The sequence below is a fragment of the Giraffa tippelskirchi genome, chromosome 11, assembly GCF_054371585.1.
Source record: "Giraffa tippelskirchi isolate mGirTip1 chromosome 11, T2T-mGirTip1v1.2.pri, whole genome shotgun sequence".
Classification (NCBI taxonomy): Eukaryota; Metazoa; Chordata; class Mammalia; order Artiodactyla; family Giraffidae; genus Giraffa; species Giraffa tippelskirchi.
This window is the reverse complement of record NC_137285.1, coordinates 8376070-8395591: the sequence shown is the minus strand read 5'-3', so window position 1 is coordinate 8395591 and position 19522 is coordinate 8376070. Positions and strand designations below refer to the sequence as shown.

Genomic DNA, 19522 nt, shown 5'->3' with positions numbered 1-19522 from the left:
AATGCCTTCATTTTGGTGACGCTTTATTTGTGTAATTTGGGATATGATATTTAATAAAAGAACACCTAAATTTGATGGTATGACACTTAGGAAATTTATAGCTGAACATTTAAAAAATCGGTGAAACACTAATATGTATGATTTGATACTACAGGCTGCTTTCTTAAGAAGACGTTTGTTTTTCTATAGTAAACACCATGCTGACGTGGGAGAATATAAAATTTTGTAAATATTTTTACATATTTCATAACTGATGCTAGTTCATTAATGTGAAATCATACTTTTGGCTCATTAATTGTTAGAAAATTGACTTGGGGTAGGGAAACCTATTAGCAGGCTCTGAAGTAACAGTTGCAGACATTTATTGGACAGTGCTTACTGTGGACAGTGCTTACTGTGCTTCAGATTCTATTCTAGGCACTTTGCATATTTTTAAAAAACATTTTTATTGAGAGATAATCCACATATCATACAACTCACCCTACTTAAAGTGTACCGTTCGGTGGTTTTTAATATATTCACAAATATGTACAGCTGTCACCACAAATTGTAGAATATTTTCATCACTTCAGAAGGCAAGCCTGTACTCTTTAGCTGTAACCTCCTATACTGTGATACCCCTTCCTCCCTGACAGGCAGTCACTAATTTGCTCTCTGTGTCCATGGGTTCGCCTATTCTTGGCCTTTGTGTGAATAGGAATCATAATATGTAAACTTTTGTAATTGGCTTCTTAGCATAATAAGGTTTATTTAAGTTGTAGCATGTATTAGTATTTTTTTAAATTGCCAAATAGTATCCCTTTGTGTGGATATGTGCCATTTTGTTTGTCCATTCACCGTCCAGTGGGTATCGAGCATTTGGATTGTTTTCACCCTTTGGCTGTTGTGAATGGGCTGCTCTAAAAATTCATGTACAAGTATTTGTCTTGACTACCTGTTTTCAGTTCTTTGGGGTATGTTCCTAGTTGTGGAATTTCAGGGTCATAGCGTAACTCTGTTGAATCATTTCAGAACTGCCAGACTGCCCTCCAAAGCAGCTGCGCTGTTTTATATTCCCACTACCTGTGTCTGAGGGTTCAGATTTCTCTGCGTCCTCATTGACACTTATTCTCTGGACTGATTCTAGCCATCCTCGTGGGCGTGAAGTGGTATTTCAATGTGATTTTGATTTACATTTCCCCAGTGACCAAAAATATCCAGCATCTTTTTTTGTGCTTATTGGACATTTCTTTTTTGGAAAGACCTATTCAAGTCCTTTGCTCATTTTGAAATTAGGTTATTTGTCTTTTTTATTACTGAGTTGTAGGAACTCTTTATACTAGATACAAGTGCCTTATCAGATATATCATTTCCAAAAATTTTCTCCCATTCTGTGAGTTGTCTTTTTACTTTCTTGATGGTGACTTTGAAGCACAAGGGTTTTTAATTTCGATGCAGTCCATTTTGTACACTTGTTATTTTTGTTGCTTGTGTTTTTGGTGTCATATCTAAGAATCCTTTGCCAGATCCAATGTCATGAAGATTTACTCCTATGTTTTCTTCTAAGAGTTTTAAAGTTTTAGCTTTTAGACTTATATCTTTGATCCATTTTGAGGTAATTATTTTATATTATGTGAGGTCAGGGTCCAGCCTTTTTTTTAAAATCATGCATTTATTATGAAAATATGATAACACGTTTACAGGAGACTTGGAAAATACAGAACAAAGTTACATATAGTTCCGCTTCCAGCTTCTTTTGTATGTGTCTATCCTGCGGTCCCAGCACCATTTGTTGGAAAGAGTCTTATTCCCCACATTGAATGATCTTGATAACCCTTGTTGAAATCACTTGATCAAAGATGTAGGAAGAACTTTCAGTTCTATTCTATTAACTTCTATGTCTGTCCCTGTTCTGATTTTGTCAGATACTTTTTCTGTGAGATGATCATGTGATTTTTGTTTTTTGATTGACACATGTTACATTGATTGATTTTCAGATGTCATGCCAACCTTGCATTGTGGGAAAAGTCCCACTTGGTCACGGTGTAGAATCCCTTTCACATGTTGCTAGATTTGATCTGCTAGTATTCTGTTGAGGATTTTTGCATCCATATTTATAAAAGATGTTAGTCTAGTTTTCTTGGGATGTCTTTGTCTGATTTTGGTATCATAGTAATACTGGCCTCATAAAATTAGTTTGGAAATAATTGCTGAAGCACTGGTGTTGATTCTTTAACATTTGGTAGACTTCAGCAGTGAAGTCGCCTGCGCCTGGTATGTCAAATATCGTTTTTAATTCTTATTATAAGGGATTATCCTCTTTCATAGATGAGGAAACTGAGGCTCAGAAAGATTAGTGGCAGAAGTGGAACTTGAATCTGAATTACCTTATGTCAAGTACTAGGCGGAGAAGGCAGTGGCACCCCACTCCAGTACTCTTGCCTGGAAAATCCGATGGACGGAGGAGCCTGGTAGGCTACAGTCCATGGGGTCGCTAAGAGTTGGACACGACTGAGCGACTTCACTTTCACTTTTCCCTTTCATGCACTGGAGAAGGAAACGGCAACCCACTCCAATATTCTTGCCTGGAGAATCCTAGGGACGGCGGAGCCTGGTGGGCTGCCGTCTATGGGGTCGCACAGAGTTGGACACAACTGAAGCGACTTAGCAGCAGCAGCAGCAGCAAGTACTAGGATGATAAAAGTAGCCGGTTTACTGTGTACTTAGTATGTGTTTCTAACTATATAGGGTACTTTAATAAAATACTCTTCTGCTGCAATCCCATTAGCAAGTGCTCATTTAATGGTCACTTCAACTTTATATGTATTGTACCCATTTCCAGGAAGAGAATCTGACCCTGGAGGAGATTATGACTTGCCCTGCTGAACCACGACCAGGAAGTAGATGGTACGGCTGTGCTTCACACTCACAAGGCTGCCTGAGTCGCGAGCCCGCCCTGCTCATCGCTCTTCTCTCTCGTGTGCGGTGTGAGCAACCGTGCCACCTGTGGGCAGCTGAGCCCAGATGAGGTTCGACCTCGAGTGTGGATGGCCTGGCCCAGACAGCACAGCACGGCCAGAGCCCCGGCTTCCCCCTCTCTGCTCTGTCGCTAACACTCTGCTCCAAGGTTGTAGCAAAAGAACCTGTCACTCTGACTTTGTGTACTTGGGATGGAAATTTGTGTAACATATATCACTCTGTGTAATACAGAAGTGACTTTTAAAGGTATTTTAGTATGTCAGACAGCCAGCAGCTTTGTGTGATGTTTTCCAGTGAAGACATTCAAAGCATATTTATATTAATATTCATATTGTTGGTGAGATTAGATGGTATCCTGGCCTCTTTGAGTGAAGAGGAAAAACTGTCTCCATTTTTCAAGTTAGAGGGCTTCCTCACGTGTCTGTTCACAGTGACTGAATGGTGGCCCCAAAAGCTGACCCAGTGCCCGTGTGGGTGGAGGACTTCCCAGAGGGCGGTGAGGGCTGACCTGCAGGGCAGGGCGAGCGCTGTCTCGGCCTGGCAGCCAGTGTTCAGGAACTGCTGGGACACCGGGGCTGGAGGCTGCACTGTCCAGACCCAGGCTGTCTGGGTGGCACCTGCTGGCACCTCTGCTCACTTGTGTTGTGTTGCCCTGTCTGGGGCCCCCGTGTGGTTTCTGGGGCAGATGGGGCAGCGCCTGCCTGTCCCACATGGGAGGGGCAGAGCTGCGTGTCTGGCTGCTCCTAACTAGCTGTTGGTCAGTTTCCCCTCCGAGCGCTGGGCCTGGCATCCTTCTGTGAGCTGCTCCTCCGGGACCTCCGCTGCGGGGAGAGCACTGACTTCTGTCAGCTACACAGGCTCGACAGCGTTCCCCTTCCACAGGCTCGTGGTCCCACTTGCTCTCGGTAGGCTCCTTCCAGTGTCTTTGCCTCTCTTTTGGCGTTTATACCTGTGTTTATTCCTTTACTGTCATTTTATTAGGGTTTCGGGAAGGAGTGGAGAGAACTGCCATTTGTGAATTGCTTTTGTAAGTTACCTCATCATGTCCTTTGTGTAATTTCTTATTGGGATTTCCATGTTTGAAATCTGTAAAATCATTCCTTAAGCGGGATCAACTCTTTGGCACACGGTGCGGTTCTCCCTTCCTCTGCGTTAACTGCTCTTCTGAAACGCCGCTGGAAGGTCATGGTGGGGATTCCGGCTTCTGCGACTTGTGTAGGTGGTCGGGGAGGGAACTGGACCCTGAGACCAGCTGACTGTACGTCGGTTTTTGTATGGACCTGCTTTTCTTTAGGTTTCACCAGCTTGTGGAAGCTGTCTTATCTTCTCCAGCTTGAGACGCATTCCTTCTGTTTCACGGATGGAGGGCCCCAGCCAAGTGGGAGGAAATAATTTGCCGTCTCCTCACCGAGGGCTTTCGGCATCTGCTCTTCCTGGTCAGCTGGGAAGGTCTGGCAGCAGCTGCGCTGAGGAACACGGGTGCTCACCAGCCTGCCAAGGCTTTGTTGCCTCAGCCCGGCCACATGCCCGGGGCTTCTGCACTTAGCAGTGGGCCCAGAGCCATGAGGACGGGAATCCAAGGGTGGGGGCTGGTGGTGATCAGCGGCCGCCCCGCGTGTGTCCCATTTGGCACTAGTGGACAGGTATTACTTGCCCTCCTCTGTCCTTGGGGACAGCAAGACTAGTTTTCAGCTGAGTTGTGAAGGTTTGCCTGTGTTTCACCGCCAGTTGTCTTTTCCTTGGGCTCCTTCCTCCCTGGCCAGTGTGAATGGAATGTCCTGTGTTAGCTGACAGGAAAATGACACTGCGGTGCAGCCCAGGAGACCTCAGTCAGGTGGGGCCTGCTGCTCCTAAAGCCTGAACGCTTTCAGTGCATGTATCTGTTGGACAACCCAGTGGAATTTGGGGTCTGAAATGACCCGTGAGGAAGCCCAGGAACACCAGCTTGGTGTCACTTCCTGTCCCCAGGTCCTCTGGGTTACTTGGGAAGTGGCTGTGCTGAGTGACATACTGGCTTCCTTTCCTCTCCCTGAGTTTTTCTTTTCCTCTGCTCATTGCTGCTGCCGTGATTACCCCAGGCCTGTCTCCATCACAGCAGCTTCTTAGCCCGGCCCCTTTCTGCCTGATCAATCCAGTGTGCTAGCGGCACCCCTCTTGTCATCCGATTCACCTCCACTTTTCATGAAGACTTTTGCCTTGCTTTTTCTCTTCCTCAGCCTGGCTTTGGCCCCATGATAACAGAAGTAGTCAGACTCCAGGTAACAGTCAGCACCAGAGATGTGGTTCTCAGTTGCTCTGATTGTTCTGCTTGTGTTGGAAGCCTCTTGAAGGCAAGGGCGGTTTGTTTGTGTTGAATTCTCCACTGCACGTAGCTGGTCTTGTGGAAACACTCATGAGCAGGCACTGCTCTCAGACGGCAGAGTGCTGATGTCTGGGGAAAATGCTTAAAAATGGAAAAATTACCTTGCCAGACTGAGGAAAAAGCCAAAGTATCATAATTTGGGGGAGGAGGGGATTCCTCAGCTTCAAATCTACCAAATGACTTCACTTTGGAGTTTTTCTTATCTATAAAGGGATGGGGGTCATAGTGGATTGTCTTTCCGTTCCCACCCACCCCTGAAAGGCTAATTTCCTTCATTCTTTACCTTGATCTTTCTCTTAAAATTAAAACTAACGAGCTGTTTCTGGATCTTGAATTTGGAATTTTTCATTTCTTTGTAATTCTTTCCCTGACGCATTTTGCAGTTTTCTCTGAGTACGTGCTGCTAAAGGAAATTTGGATTTGCCATTTGGCCACCCTTTAGGAGAGCAGACAAAATGCCATACTATTCTGTTTTTTTTTCCCCTGACTTGGAGCTCTTCATTTGTAAAAGTAAACTTTCTCTCAGGGGCATGATTTTAACTTACTTTTTGTCCTCCCACAGACACGATGAGGCGAGTGGTACGACAGAGCAAGTTTCGGCATGTGTTTGGACAAGCAGTGAAAAATGACCAGTGTTACGATGACATCCGGGTTTCTCGAGTGACCTGGGACAGTTCCTTTTGCGCTGTCAATCCCAGATTCGTTGCCATAATCATAGAAGCGAGCGGGGGAGGAGCGTTCCTTGTACTCCCTTTGCACAAGGTAAGTCATCTGACTTCCATCCTGTGAGATGGCACCCTCCAGTAATCTCTGTTTAGCCTGTAATGGATTGATTTTGGAGATTGATAGTTCACTAAGCATTGCGTGATTTCTGGGACCATTAGACTCTGATGTAATTAAAGTTAAGTTCCACATGCTTTACTAACCACATCAGTTTTTCTCTGACAGAGAATCGTTAAACAGAATGGTGAACTCTGTTCTGGACGTGCCCTCTATGGATAGGAAAGATTCTTACAGTGATGCTGTGAGTGTAGACAGGCACAGGAACTTAATAATTTGGTTAGTAATCATCCGCTTGCCTTAAAAGATTCCCAAAGTGCAACTTTAAAAGCAGTTATATTTTTAAATGGGCAGAAATTGTAAAAGATTTATAAGAAACTCGTGTTTGTATGTGTGTGTGTGTGAGTGATCATGAGGACTGGGACTTCTTGGTTTTGTTTTGTTTTTGAATGGTAAGTGGGATGGGAGCCCAAGATAATGTCCCCAAACAATGAAGATTGCAAGTCTGTGCAGTAGTAAGTTTCAGCATAGGATCTAAGCAGCGTTCACAAGTGGTGGAAGTAAAGGCTGTCTACTGGAGGTGGTTCTATGTGATTTTCAGCCTTGCTGGGCTTCCTAGTTCTCCCTTCTCCTGACTTCATCCTTCCAGAGAACCCTCTCCAATATGGGGGAGCAGATAGGCGGTTTGTAACTTTCTGGCCGTTCTTGAAAATTGTAGATGAGAGTCTGTGCAAGCTTTAACAGGAAATCCCAGAATTGCAAATAATGGGGGGGTGGGCGGGCGGGAAACACTGTGAAGAGAGAGCCTGGAAAGAGTCATTTTCTGATTAGCTTTTGGGAGGAAAATAGGTTTGGTGAGTCCTGAGCCCTCATGATAAGGACGCAGATGCTGGGTCACGTCACAGCTGTTTCCACTCTGCTGGGAACAGTGGGTCTCCCTAAGCCCGAGCCATGCCTGTTAGGGGTGTGTTTCCTCGTGATGGGCCGTGTGATTCTGAAATGGTTACAGTCCGTGGATTTCTGTCAAAGTTTGTTTCCCATTGTATTTTGGTGTTTTTTTCTTAGGAAGATTCTTGCTGGGAAAGCTTCCAGTTTTCTTAGACTTTTCATTCTCTCAGATGCTCGTGACTAAACTTGTTTTATTTTAGCATCTGATCTGCACTTCAGTGACTGGATTGATGTGGTATTATACAACAGAACCATCTCACTACAAAAACAGGAGATGGATGCCTTTGGGGAACAAATCTGATATATGTCTCCAAACGTACTTTCTTATTGGCAAAGGTGCCTATCATTTTTTAAAGGAGACTCTTCATTAAATTGAAATTAAATTTTGTACTCGGATACTTTGGCTTTTGTGGAGAAAATGTCTTCTTTGGTGGTGAATATAATGTATTATTCACATTAAGTTCACTTCAGCCGCTCAGTCGTGTCCGACTCTTTGCGACCCCGTGGGCTGCAGCACGCCAGGCTTCCCTGCCCATCACCAGTTCCCGGAGCTTGCTCAAACTCGTGTCCATTGAGTTGGTGATGCCATCCAACCATCTCATCCTCTGTCATCCCCTTCTCCTTCTGCCTCAATCTTTCCCAGCAGAGTAATACATTACACTGTTACAACTGTACTTACCTGATTTTGGAGTGGGATTTGGAATCTAATGCCGGTTTTGCATTTGATCGCCACGACTTTTTAGTTGATTTGCCCACCAAGAGCAAGGAGCACTTGGAAACTTGACTTTAAGTGGTGTCTTAACGGCAGCTAGCTGAGAAGATAACTCAGCTTGTTGACCAGGATCAGGCTCTGAGGCACCGTGATCTCTTTTGAGTTCAAGAGGGATAAATTTAAGACTTTTGGGGGTTTTTTTTGCTTCAAAGAAATGTAACAAGCCAATTAAGAAGCCCAAAATAAACTTCCGAGTGGCTAACCTTCCTTTGAGTTCAGACAGTTCTCTTCAAATCCCACATCCACAGAAGGCTTTGTGAGTCCACCTTAGCTTTCACCAACCGTGGGAAGCTTAGGGTTCTGCTTATACCGTGTAAGGGAGACTCGTGTGCAGATCCTAAGCTAACTGGATCCTCTGCTTTTGTTTTCAACATGAGGTGGCTGATACCTAATAAGTGGATTTTAGCATTTTGTTCTTTAAGCAACTCTGTAGGAATTAGAATAGAATAAGTTGCTTCAGAAATTACCATGTTTGAGCAAAGTGGTGGTTTTGGAGGAGCCCCCAGGGCCTGTCTTTCCCAGGCTTATAATAGCATTCTGTGTGGCTTTGCTCCTTAAATATTAATTTGTGTTGGAGGAGGTGACATTGGCATGAACTAAGCCCAGTGACACCATTGGAAATAAAGCCAATACTTGGGGTTATCAAATTCTATAATCAATGGCTTCACACATACTCTGGGATTTTTGTGTATTAAAGTGTGTGTGTTGCGCCCTTAGGATCAGGGTGGTGTTGAGGAAGGAACACGGGCCTGGGAGTCGGGGAGTGGGGGGCTCAGTGCTGGCTCGGTCACTGACTTCTGGTGGGGCGTGGATTCATCACTCTGTCCTTCTGCTCTCCCATTTCTCTAGCTGGAATGTGAAAGCTCTGTATCATATGAAAGGGATTTTCTGCTTTGGCAGTTCCAGATGATCTCGGAAGTCCCTCTCGTCTCCTGTGGCACTCAGTGTTAATATGATTTCTCATTTTGCTACCCAGAATTCAGCAAGGGAAATGCTGTTGTTCCTTTTTTCCCTCCTTAGTGCCAACATGTAACTTTGCAAAGTAGATGCCTGTTTACTCCTGGTTGCTTTTCCACCAAAGGCAGGGCTGAGCCGAGCAAAGAAAACTAATCCGCGGCCGCTGTAGACAGTCCTGTGTCTCAGGAGCTCTTGAAAGGCTCTGCTAGGATGGCAGGGCCAGCCCAGAGCCCTGGAGTGTCAGGTAACACTCCGGTTTCTTTTCTTCCCAAGACCCTGTCCGTTAACTACTTACTACCTGTGCTTTTAGAAAATAGAACTGTGTTCCACGTTGTCAGGAAACCTACATTTCTGCCTGCTTTGTGGGGCTAACTGCCCCTGGATATCTATTTCCTTTTAATTTTGGTTTAACAGTATATATTTGAATGAGGATCAGAAGTTTTGTTTTCGCAGGTGATAGTTCATTGTTAGATGTGCCTGTGTGATCAGTTGGTTTGATTGTCTATAATCTCTGTCCTCCAGGAGTGCTGTGTCTACATTTCATTGTGGTCAGTTTCCTGACACCCTCCCCCCACCCCCTGAAGACTGCCGGTACTGAGATGTTTGTCTCCCCTTTAGAAGTGCAGTCTTGAAGGAGGAAAACACTGGGGACCCTGAGTGCATGTTGAACCCTTGATCCTGAACAGGATTCTGCCCTGGAAAAGAGATCCTGCAACTTCAGTGTCTTGGCAACTTTGAAATAGTTTTATAATGAGGTGCTGCTTTTGTTTAAAGGGAAGGGAAAACCAAATTCCCACATATAATATGAAGTGATGCTTGATATGAAGATTACAGGAGATGATGCTCTGGGTGTGTGTTGGACTCCTGTGTGTGAGGATGGCAGTCTAGGATTTCTCTGGGGAAATGCGCACGGTTTCAAATAAACATCTCAGAGATTTCTGGCAGTGTGCGTCGCCCCCTGCTCCCCACCCCCCACGTCCTCCCCCTGATGCCCTCTGCCGCTACAGTTTTTACTCCTGGTTATAGTCAGCCAGGCTGCTTTGGTGGTGCTTTGGGGGGTTTTCTGTCCGTATTAATAATATTGAATATGTATGTATTGATCTTAAGATGTATTGTGACTCTTTCTGAAAGGCTCCCCATTTTAAAACATGGCCCCCATGAGTTTCTCTTCAGAGTTAGTGTCAGCAGTAAATGGGACTTATTATTGCAGCCTCATGAGGCTTGTGGTTAAATTCCAGGAAAGTCAAGGTCTCTGTCTTCCAGAACTTAGAATTAAAAATGGAAAGAGTATTAGAGACACATACATTGACATGTACACAGCAAGAGGTAAGCTTAGGAATGAATATGTTTATTTAAGTGTATTGGTTTATGAGGTTTTTATCCAGAAGATTTTATAGGATTTTAAGGGGTCACTGCTGGGGGAATGTGGAAAGTACTGAGCCCCTAGGTGGGGCAATTTAGATTAGCACGCATGATTCAGGGTTTCTTCCGTAATGCTTCCATCAAGCTGCGGCATGCTGTCCTGTCATGACTTCTCAAGGTGTGGCCTAGTACATTTTCTTATTCTTTGGTTTTTCAGAGGGTGAATAATAGCAGTCCTGCCCAACAGAAGTTGGCTCTGTGGTTTTGGCCGTGGGGGCTTTTCCCCACAGGTGCACACGCTGCCGTGTCAGAAGCACAAGCTTTGGCCCCCTGTGCGCTCTACCACGTGGGCCTGAACAACCCTCCCCTTGTGTGGGAGCCACACTCGTGATGCGGAACTGAGACATTCCCATCCCTGTTGTGAGCCACCGTGGCTCACACGAACACAGCAGTGTTTGTGGGTAGGTGTGTGCGTGCACGTGTGTACACACGCATACTAAAGCTGCCAATCACAGAGAACCTGGAAATCCTAACCTAAACAGAGGTTGAGGAAGTTGGTTAGAATTCTTTGCTCACGATCTCTTATCCACTCGGGTGTAGGATGCGAATTGGAGGGCTCCTGTCTTCCTTCCTCCCGTGACTGTTCTTAGTTCGGAGGATTGGGGTGATCGCTGATTTCTTCTTCCCAGTAATTGCCTTGGAGAGCAGGTCTGCTCTCGGCCATGATGGGTTGAAAGTGAAGTTGCTCAGTCGTGTCTAATTCTTTGTGACCCTCCGCAGCCTACCGGGCTCCTCCCTCCATGGGATTCTCCAGGCAAGAATACTGGAGTGGGTTGCCATTTCCTTCTCCAGGGGATCTTTCCGACCCAGGGATCGAACCCGGGTCTCCCACATTGCAGGCAGACGCTGTAACCTCTGAGCCATGATGGGGTGGATGTGGCTAAATCTTTGTTACCCTTCTGGGTCTCTGTCTCCTCTCTCTTCTTGCTCCTCTGCTGTAGCTGTGTGCTGCCTTCTTATACATTGTTATGTTTCTCCCATGTATTTTGTGGGAATATTTGGTACCTTGCTTTATTTATGTCTGTGAACTATCTTTTCAACTCATTTGTAGCCCTTTACAACTAGAGTTTTATGAAAGAATTCAGCCCTACAGAAATCATCTCAGTGAATATTTTCTTAGTTCTCTCAAGGAATGGACATTGCTAAGCCTAGTAGATGCATAGGAAAGAAATTAATCCACTACATAAGTAGCTGCCTTAGGGCATTAGGACTTAATTCTTCCATGAACTCAGGTTGGCAAGGGCTGCTTTAGAGTACTTTTCTGTCATATTTATTGAAGAAGAAATTTATTGAGGAAGAAATCTTGATTGATTGTAGTCAGTATTCTAAGTGCTGCTGCTTGATATTTAGTATCCAACTCAGAGTTTACCTCTGATTCACTGAGACAGTGGAAATCAAACTTTGGATTTCCTTAGCTGCTTGTCTCCGGCTGCATTATCACATTGTCAGGTAATTATACTTTTAGCCACATACCAGATAAAGGGAGGGTGATTGGAATGGTATGCGCTTGATGTCTTGACATTTACTTGGATGGTGTACAAGCTGGAGGGTTGTTTGTATGGTAGGATTCTCCGTCACCTCGCCTTACTGCACTGTGGTAGCAGCCTCCAGGATGGCCTCCAGTGGTCCTCACTTCCTTGTATCAGCTGTCATGTGGTTCCCTCCCACATTAAATAGGAGTGACCTTTGTAACCACTAGGATATGGAGGAGTATGGCTTCTGAGACTGGGTCTTAAAAGCATATTGACTTCTACTTTGTTTCTTTTGGAGCTGCCATGTTGTAAGGACCCTGAGTTAGCTTTATGGAGAGGTCCTTGGGACCGCCTGCCAGTAGCCAGCACTGACTTACCAACCACGTGAGTGTGCCATCTTGAAGGTGGATCCCTGCAGCCCTGGCTGACACCTTGACTTATGAAAACCCTCAGCTGGAACCACCCAAATAAGCTGCTTTTGAACTCCTGACCCCATAGAAACTTTGTGAGATGAGAAATATTTATTGTTTTAAGTAGCTAAACTTTAGGATGACTCATTAAGCAGTCCAAGATACTTGGACAGCAAGGTCAAACCAGACAATCCTAAAGGAAATCAACCCAGAATATTCATTGGAAGGGCTGATGCTGAAACTGAAGCTCCAATACTTTGGCCACTTAATATGAAGAGCTAACTCATTGGAAAAGACCTAATGCTTGGAAAGATTGAGGGCAGGAGGAGAAGGGAGCAGCAGAGGATGAGATGGTTGGATGGCATTGTCGACTCAATGGACATGAGTTTGAGCAAACTCCGGGAGGTAGTGAAGGACAGGGAAGCCTAACATGCTGCAATCCATGGGATCGCAAAGACTTGGACACAACTGAGTGACTGAGCAACAACAATTAAGCAGTAATGATAACTAAAACGTTGTACAGTTGATGCTTGAACAACTAGGGTTACAGGCACAGACCCCCAGGCAGTTGAAAATACACATTTAAGGTTACAGTTGGTCCTCTGTATTCATGGTTCTGCATCTGTGGATTCAACCAACTGTGGATCTTGTAGTACATATTCATTGAAAAAAATTTGCATCCTAAGTGGACCTGCATAGTTTAAACCCATGTTGTTCAAGGATCAGCTGTATTCTCAGAATATGATGCTTACTTGACTCATAATGTTAGATCACGCAATGCATAAATAAATAACTCAAAATAGCCTAAATGGCCTTTGCGTGCATGCTCAGTCACTTTAGTCGTGGCTGACTCTTTGTGACTCTGTGGCCTGTAGCCTGCCAGGCTCCTCTGTCCATGGGGTTTCTCCAAGCAGGAATAATGGTGGGGATTGCCATGCCCTCCTCCAGGGATCTTCCCAACCCAGCCATCGAACCCATGTCTCTTATGAGGCTCAAAGGCCTTTTGGGTAATTTTAGATACTCTTTCCACCTCTGCTTTTTAAAAAATCTATCTAGATAAATACATATAGATATAGAGCAGTCTTTAATGAATCTTAAATGAATAATGAGGGATTGTGTACAGTAGCAAGAGAAATTTATGTTAGATGGCAAGATACTTTTATCCTATGTTCTGTGATTTTGTCATACAACCTAAAAATGTGTTACAAGGTTATAGTCTGCCTTATGTGTAACTTCAAATTATGTTATTAATTTCGGGGGAAAACTGTAATGTTAACATAGATGGTGGGACTAAAGCTGATTTTTATTTTCTTCTTTATAATTACCTGTACTTCTTTCAAAATTTTTTATAATGAATTTATTACATGTAAATATTATTTTTAAAAAGCATTATCATCAGTATCACCAAAGTGTATACGAAGAGCTAATTGTTGTTTAAACTTTAATGAAAGCTAAATCAGTACTTTAGAAAAATTATATTAATTCATTCACATGCTTATTTATGAGACATTTGAGCACCTGCTCTGTGCCAGAACATGTGTTGGATTCTTGCTCTTAAAAAGGCTTTGCTAACAGTTGACGCTGATCTCTGCAATGGGGAGATATGTTTGTGCCTAAAGGGCTCTGACACCGTGATGGGAAATGAGTTCTCACCGAGCCTCAGAAGTCAAGGAAGATGTCACAGAGAATATATATAGTCTGTGAAAATAAAGTCTTCCAGGATAGAATACTGGAAGTTGGGTTTCTCCTGAGCGTGAGAGCCAAAGGTGAAACAGAGGAGGAGCCCTGCCAGCTCACTGCACTCATGAGTGAGAAGAGGGGCCCTGTGCCCAGGAGGGCAGAGAACCAGGGGGAGCCCTGTTCCTCCTTCCCGCGTTGGTAGGACCTTTTCTAATGTTGGAGAAATGGGATGTTTGATTAGGGGGGAATTAAGAGGAATGTAGAACAGCCTTTTGGTAGAAAAATCTCACACTTGTGGGCCATTTTTGCCTTTCACTTCCAGTGTAAATAGTGCAGAAGTGGTATTTTCTTTCACCATTATATGGAGGAAAACCAGAGTAAGCATTGCTCTACATTTTAGGATTATTGTTAAAATAATATTGGATTCATATAGCATCTTTGCACTGTTTCAGCTTCAGAAAGCGGTGGTGACTTCATGTCATATTCACAAGAATGTGCTTGGCGGGTCCCCTTCACACATCATGTCTTAGTTTTTGCGTACAGTGGGGTTGCTGTCATACACCTGTTCTACAATTGCAAAAATTGACCGAGTGACTGCCCAGAGCTCTGAGTTCTTCCGTGGATTAGAACTTTGAGTCTCTATTTGATTTGTACATGTATATTTTTGATTAACACTTATTTTTTCCACTGAGGATGAAAGATTTTTTAAAAAATAGAAACTGTGGCCTAATTGACACTTAATCCTTTGCATTCTTTCTCTGGGGTTGGAAGGCTTAATAACAGAAACACTAGCCTGTCAGGACTCCGATTCTGGCAGCTTGAGAATTGTCGCCAGGTTTGGAAAGTGCTTGGTCTCTGCCGCGCCTCGCGCGCAGACAGCGGCTGTGATGGAGTCGCAGCAGCTCACATCATTGACGGCTTCCTTTAAGTGCCAGGCGTCGTGCTGATAAGTGCCTTCTTTCATGGACTAGTTCAAAAGGAACGGCAGTCTCCCGATGGCGCTTTTCTCTGTGACCCCCAGTCACTGCCAGCACCTGCTGGATTTGCCTTGGCTGCGACTCCGCCTGACTGTACGCCGCTGACAGGCAATTTCCATTCCCACAAATAGTGGGCCCCATTTTGGAAAGGGCTGGCGATACCGGTAGCCCTTTGTACAGATGTGGATGTTTGGCACAGGGCAGCTTTGGTATGACGGGCAAGGGCTTTTACTCAGGGCCAGTGTCCTGTTGTGTCCTGGGATGCCCATTCACTGCTTCCTGAAATGGATGCTGTGTGCTGCCCTGAGCACCTTAACTGTCGATTGTACGGACAACTGTGAAAGGCAGGGGGGGCGGGGGGCAGGGGGCGGGCACCAGGTGCAGAACAATGACTTCCAAATTGTGTCCCGAGCTGCCAGCCCCACGAGCGCCACACGGCCTCATTACCACATGAAGTGCCACAGAAGGACCTTTTCATTTTCTCCCAGTGACTGTTTTCCATAGTCGTGCTGGGGGTGGGGGGCCGGGGGGACACCCTCCTCACCCTCAGTTAGTAACAGTGGAGCACAAAGTCCTGGCAGAAGGAACCTCACCATGTACCCGGGGGCTATTTTTGATTACAGCGAGTGGCTGTGTCTCAGAGTGTGCCCTGGCAGATGACGGCCCCCTCCCCTTGTCCTCCGCCCTCCCCTGGAGATGAGCAGGCAGCCTGTCCTTTGTACGTTTCCTTGGCTGGCCTCTGGCGCTGCTGCAGTTCACTGATATGTCCACAGCAGCCGGCGCGCAGGCCTGACAGGCTCTGACAGTGGTTTTTACCATATATGGCCATCAGAGCTCTGGGGCTGTCAGCCGGCCAGCATCGTTTCCTTCCTTTGCTTTGATTGGCTGCGCAGCAGGCTTGGAGAATGGTGGGATCTGGGAGTCTGTGGTGAGGGGAAGCCACTGAGTCAAGTGCAAAGAACGTTTAACTCTTTCCTGGTTTTCTGGAGCGTGTGAGCCCGGGCTGAGCACACAGGCAGTGCTGCAGGCAGAAGCCTCTGTGTATAAACGTGATGATGACCCCACGTCTGGCAGGCAGTGAGGAGCAGGTTTCTACCTACCAATTACGCTACTGAAATAGACTCCAGGTGCCGTAGACAGATTCCTCCGTCCCCTCTTGTCCAGAAGCCTCTTTGTAACCATATGTAGTAGACGTTCTGCTCTCGCCAAGTTGAATTCCGCGCTGACTGGGGGTGGGACCTGAGCTGAGTCCGGGCTGAGCCGGAGGGCAGTGATGAGCACGTGTTGGCTTTCTCAGAGGAGCGGGGACTTGGGTTTCCTTTCTGGCTGAGCTGTAAGTTGGGAGTAAATGATACAGGCTACTGAATTGGGTCTCTGCTCCGGTGTTCCTGCTTGTTTACAACCACTGCAAAAAGTCAGCTGCCTTGGCCATGCAGCCCAAAGCATCTGCCTAAAGAAAGAAAGGGGGAGAAAAAAGCCATGATATTTTTCTGGTTTTCATCCACTTCAAGGAAGAGTGGGTTTCTGCTCTGAGGCTTGTGGGTAAACCAGTGCAGAGCTGGGATTGGAAGGGGTGGCTCTGGGACTTTCCCTCATTCACGGAGGGTCCTGTGGGAGGAACCCCAGGGTCAGGGAGATGACACTTAGGACAGGGGTTCGGCAACCAGTTACTCTCCTTTCTGAATGGGTGTTGAATGCTTTGTTTTAATTTCATGTAGTTGCTCTTACATTGGTAGTTCTTTTGTTCTCCAGCTTTTCCTTTCAAGCTGAACTGTATTTTGACTCATTTCTCCCTCATCATGGGTTCTTAAGTTTTCTTTGTTCTCAGATCAGAGGTATCATGGAATTATTTGTCTGTAGTGATGAGGTTTTTGCTTTATAAATTTTCTGTTAAGTCAAGAAGTTAGGAGATAGAGCCTCTCCATTTGCTGTTGTGTATTTAGGCGTGGTTGAGCCAGGAAATGCCAACTCTTCTACCTTTCTGCTTTCTGATGATAAAATATTCATAGTTTTACAGTAACTGCCCTCAGATTCTTCATGGACTTGTAAAAAGGTCTCCTCACTCTTCAGCCCAGCTTTTAAAGAGGACCTGCAGTGCCAGAATGGTCTGCTTGGCATTTCCACTTGTGCCCATAGAGACTGCTCCTTTTTGCTCGCAGGCAGGTGAGGGCTCCCACACCGTGCCTGGCGGCTGTGGTGGCCGGCTTTCTTTCCAGCGCCCAGTAACCCAATCTTGTGTGCTCTTCCTGAGCACCTCCTCTCACCCTCAAGGCTGGCGTTTCTGGTTCCCTTAAAGTAAAACCTCAGAATGTTCCATTCCTGGGCCATGTACTAGCTGTCATTCTTGGTGACCGCCTGTCTGCAGGCCCTGTGTCGTGTGCATTGGTCTTCCTGGTCAGCTGCTGGACACCTAGCCTTGCCCTGTGGACCCCTCCCCCACCCCCACCAGTCACTGTAGCTCCTTCCTGTGGAGGAGCAGGGCCTGAAGAGATTTCCATAGGACACATATCCACATAAATAATGCTGTTCAAAGAAAAAGGAAGTTGAAAAAAAAAAGAAAAACCCACTTCAATAGATACCGTTTTTTGACTCTTTTGAACTCTGTACAGTGTGAATGGAGGCCTTATGCCTAGGCTCTGCAAACTTTTCCGTTGCGTCTGAGCACATGTTTGACTTACCATTCTCTTTGCGGAGAATGAGTTTTCAGGGAATTACTCCAAGGCTGGTGGTGAGGTATGATCTGTGCCTCTGAAAAGATCTTCTGATGTGTTGACAGTATGATAGTTACTGAACTTTGGACACGTCAAGTGATTTTGATCAGCATTTTCCCCTAAGATGAAAACCTGTATGAATATAAAGTAGGGATGAACAGTTTGGAAAAATCTTTGTGCCTTGAGCCAGGATATGGGGGGAAGCTGTTTGGGCCTTACATCTGAGGATGATGTAATAAACTCAGATTATCATAATGAATTATAAAATGGCTGGATTATAAGAAGACTGCAGATGAGAAGTTTGGAGGGAAGTCCTGGGAGCTGCCTGTACTGGACTGACTGAAGGAGACTGCTGACGAAGCAGGCAGAACTCAGCGCCCTGGAACAGCTTGCATTTCTATGAGTGAATCCAGAGTGTAGACTAGAAGGATATAGTGTGTGGAATACCCTCAGCATCTCAAATCAGATATTTGAATAATACAACTGACGTGTTACTTTTTGACACAATGGGAGTTTTGTTTTGTTTTGTTTTTTAACTTTACGGAAACATGTTAGTTGTGAGAAAGAATAAGCCTGCCGGGTAAAGCGTTGTGTGGCTTTTACCAAAAGTCGCTTTTGGAAGTAACCAGTAATTATCAGATTGAGCCTCCTTGGCACCAGTTTGGTAGCATCTTCAATTTAATATTGAGCGAGCTAATGTGTGGATGGAAAGCAGTTACCATGTTAGGCGGTCCATCTTAAACGAAGAAACAGTCATCCTAAATGATTAATGCAAAGGTCTTATGGAAGCGTCCCGGAGTTGTATTTTGAGACTTTGGGAGGGTGAAATGTCTGCACCTGTAAAATACACCATCAGCTTCCTTGAAAATACATCCCAGAGTGGAACTCCTTTATAGAAACGTCTGTGACAAGATATCTGTACGTGTCTGCTTTGTATGTATCAAAAGTGCTTTGATTGCATGGTAGTGTCTTCAGTGAATGCGATGAGTACACTTCCTAAACATGGATTCTTTTTTGAAAGGAGATATGACAGATAAGATCAGGAAGATCCTCTGGAGAAGGGAATGGCAACCCATTCCAGTATTCTTGCCTGGGGAATCCCATGAACGGAGGAGCCTGGCAGGCTACAGTCTGTGGGGTTGCAAGGAATCGGACACGACTGAGCAACTAACACTCCACTCCATGACACATAAGTAAGATACACTATTAGATATAAGTGGAAGCAGTTGTGGTTTCCTATTCAAGCTAATGGGAAATACCTTTGCAATTAGAAATATTTTGAAGAGATACGTTGAACTTTCTATGCCTAAGGAGGAATGTTTTTGCCAACTTATTTAAAATTGCAAGCATTCCTTCCTAGAGCAGTTTTACAAAAATATGTATTTACTGATGCTTAAATTTTGATTTTTCACCACCCCCCGGCCCAAAAGCAAAGAAAGCCTGTGGGAGGAAAGTGTTCCCTAACTCTGTGGGTTTAGTGAAGTGTCAGTCTCCAGGAGCTGTGTTGAGGCTTGTAGCCACTTTGAAATGTTTGAGGACTTTTCCCAAACCCAGAGTAAATGACAGCGCCAGTGTCCTGGTGGTTCTCAGCTACCAGGAGGACTGCTGGCAGGAAGCTGTCGGAACCGTCAGCCTTAGCCAAGGCCGCCATGTGGAAACTGCTGTCACAGCTCTGCCTGGTGCCAACCACACACGCACTTCGGACCTGCATTTTCCCCGGAACTCATATTGCTGCGTCTCTGGCGGGCCACTGAATCCTTTAGATAATAGTCTGTAAGCCAGTACCCTGACCTATTTCACTGATGTGTCCCACAAGTGTATGCAGTGGGGTCTGAGCTAGAGCCTTTGGGAACTTTGGTGTTGGTCATTTTCGCCACTTGAATTGACTTGCTGGTAATTTTCATCACTTGGAGTTTCAGCTGGAGAGGTACAATAGAAGTTGTCCTATGGCATGTGATGGGGATAACTAGTAAGTAATGAATACATTTAAACAATTATTTAAAGCAGGAAATTTACATCTGACTGGCTAGTCTCAGCTAAGCTTTGAATTCCATGCTAGCAAAGTAGTAATAT

General features: G+C 45.2%; 1 protein-coding gene across 17 annotated transcripts in view; it reads left to right on the top strand.

The window, feature by feature from the left end:
- Window positions 1-19522, top strand: part of CORO1C (coronin 1C) — a 77262-nt gene that overhangs the window by 21695 nt on the left and 36045 nt on the right. For 5 of the 17 annotated variants that reach the window (XM_081542996.1, XM_081543005.1, XM_081542995.1 and 2 more), the window contains exons 2-3: window positions 2822-2886; window positions 5883-6082. In XM_081542996.1, the coding sequence (XP_081399122.1) occupies window positions 5888-6082 (195 nt within the window). In that variant the 5' untranslated portion in view covers window positions 2822-2886; window positions 5883-5887. Of the gene's footprint in view, window positions 1-2821; window positions 3107-5882; window positions 6106-19522 lie in introns of all 17 variants that reach the window. The other 12 variants (XM_081543001.1, XM_081542997.1, XM_081543002.1 and 9 more) reach the window with 4 other exon arrangements.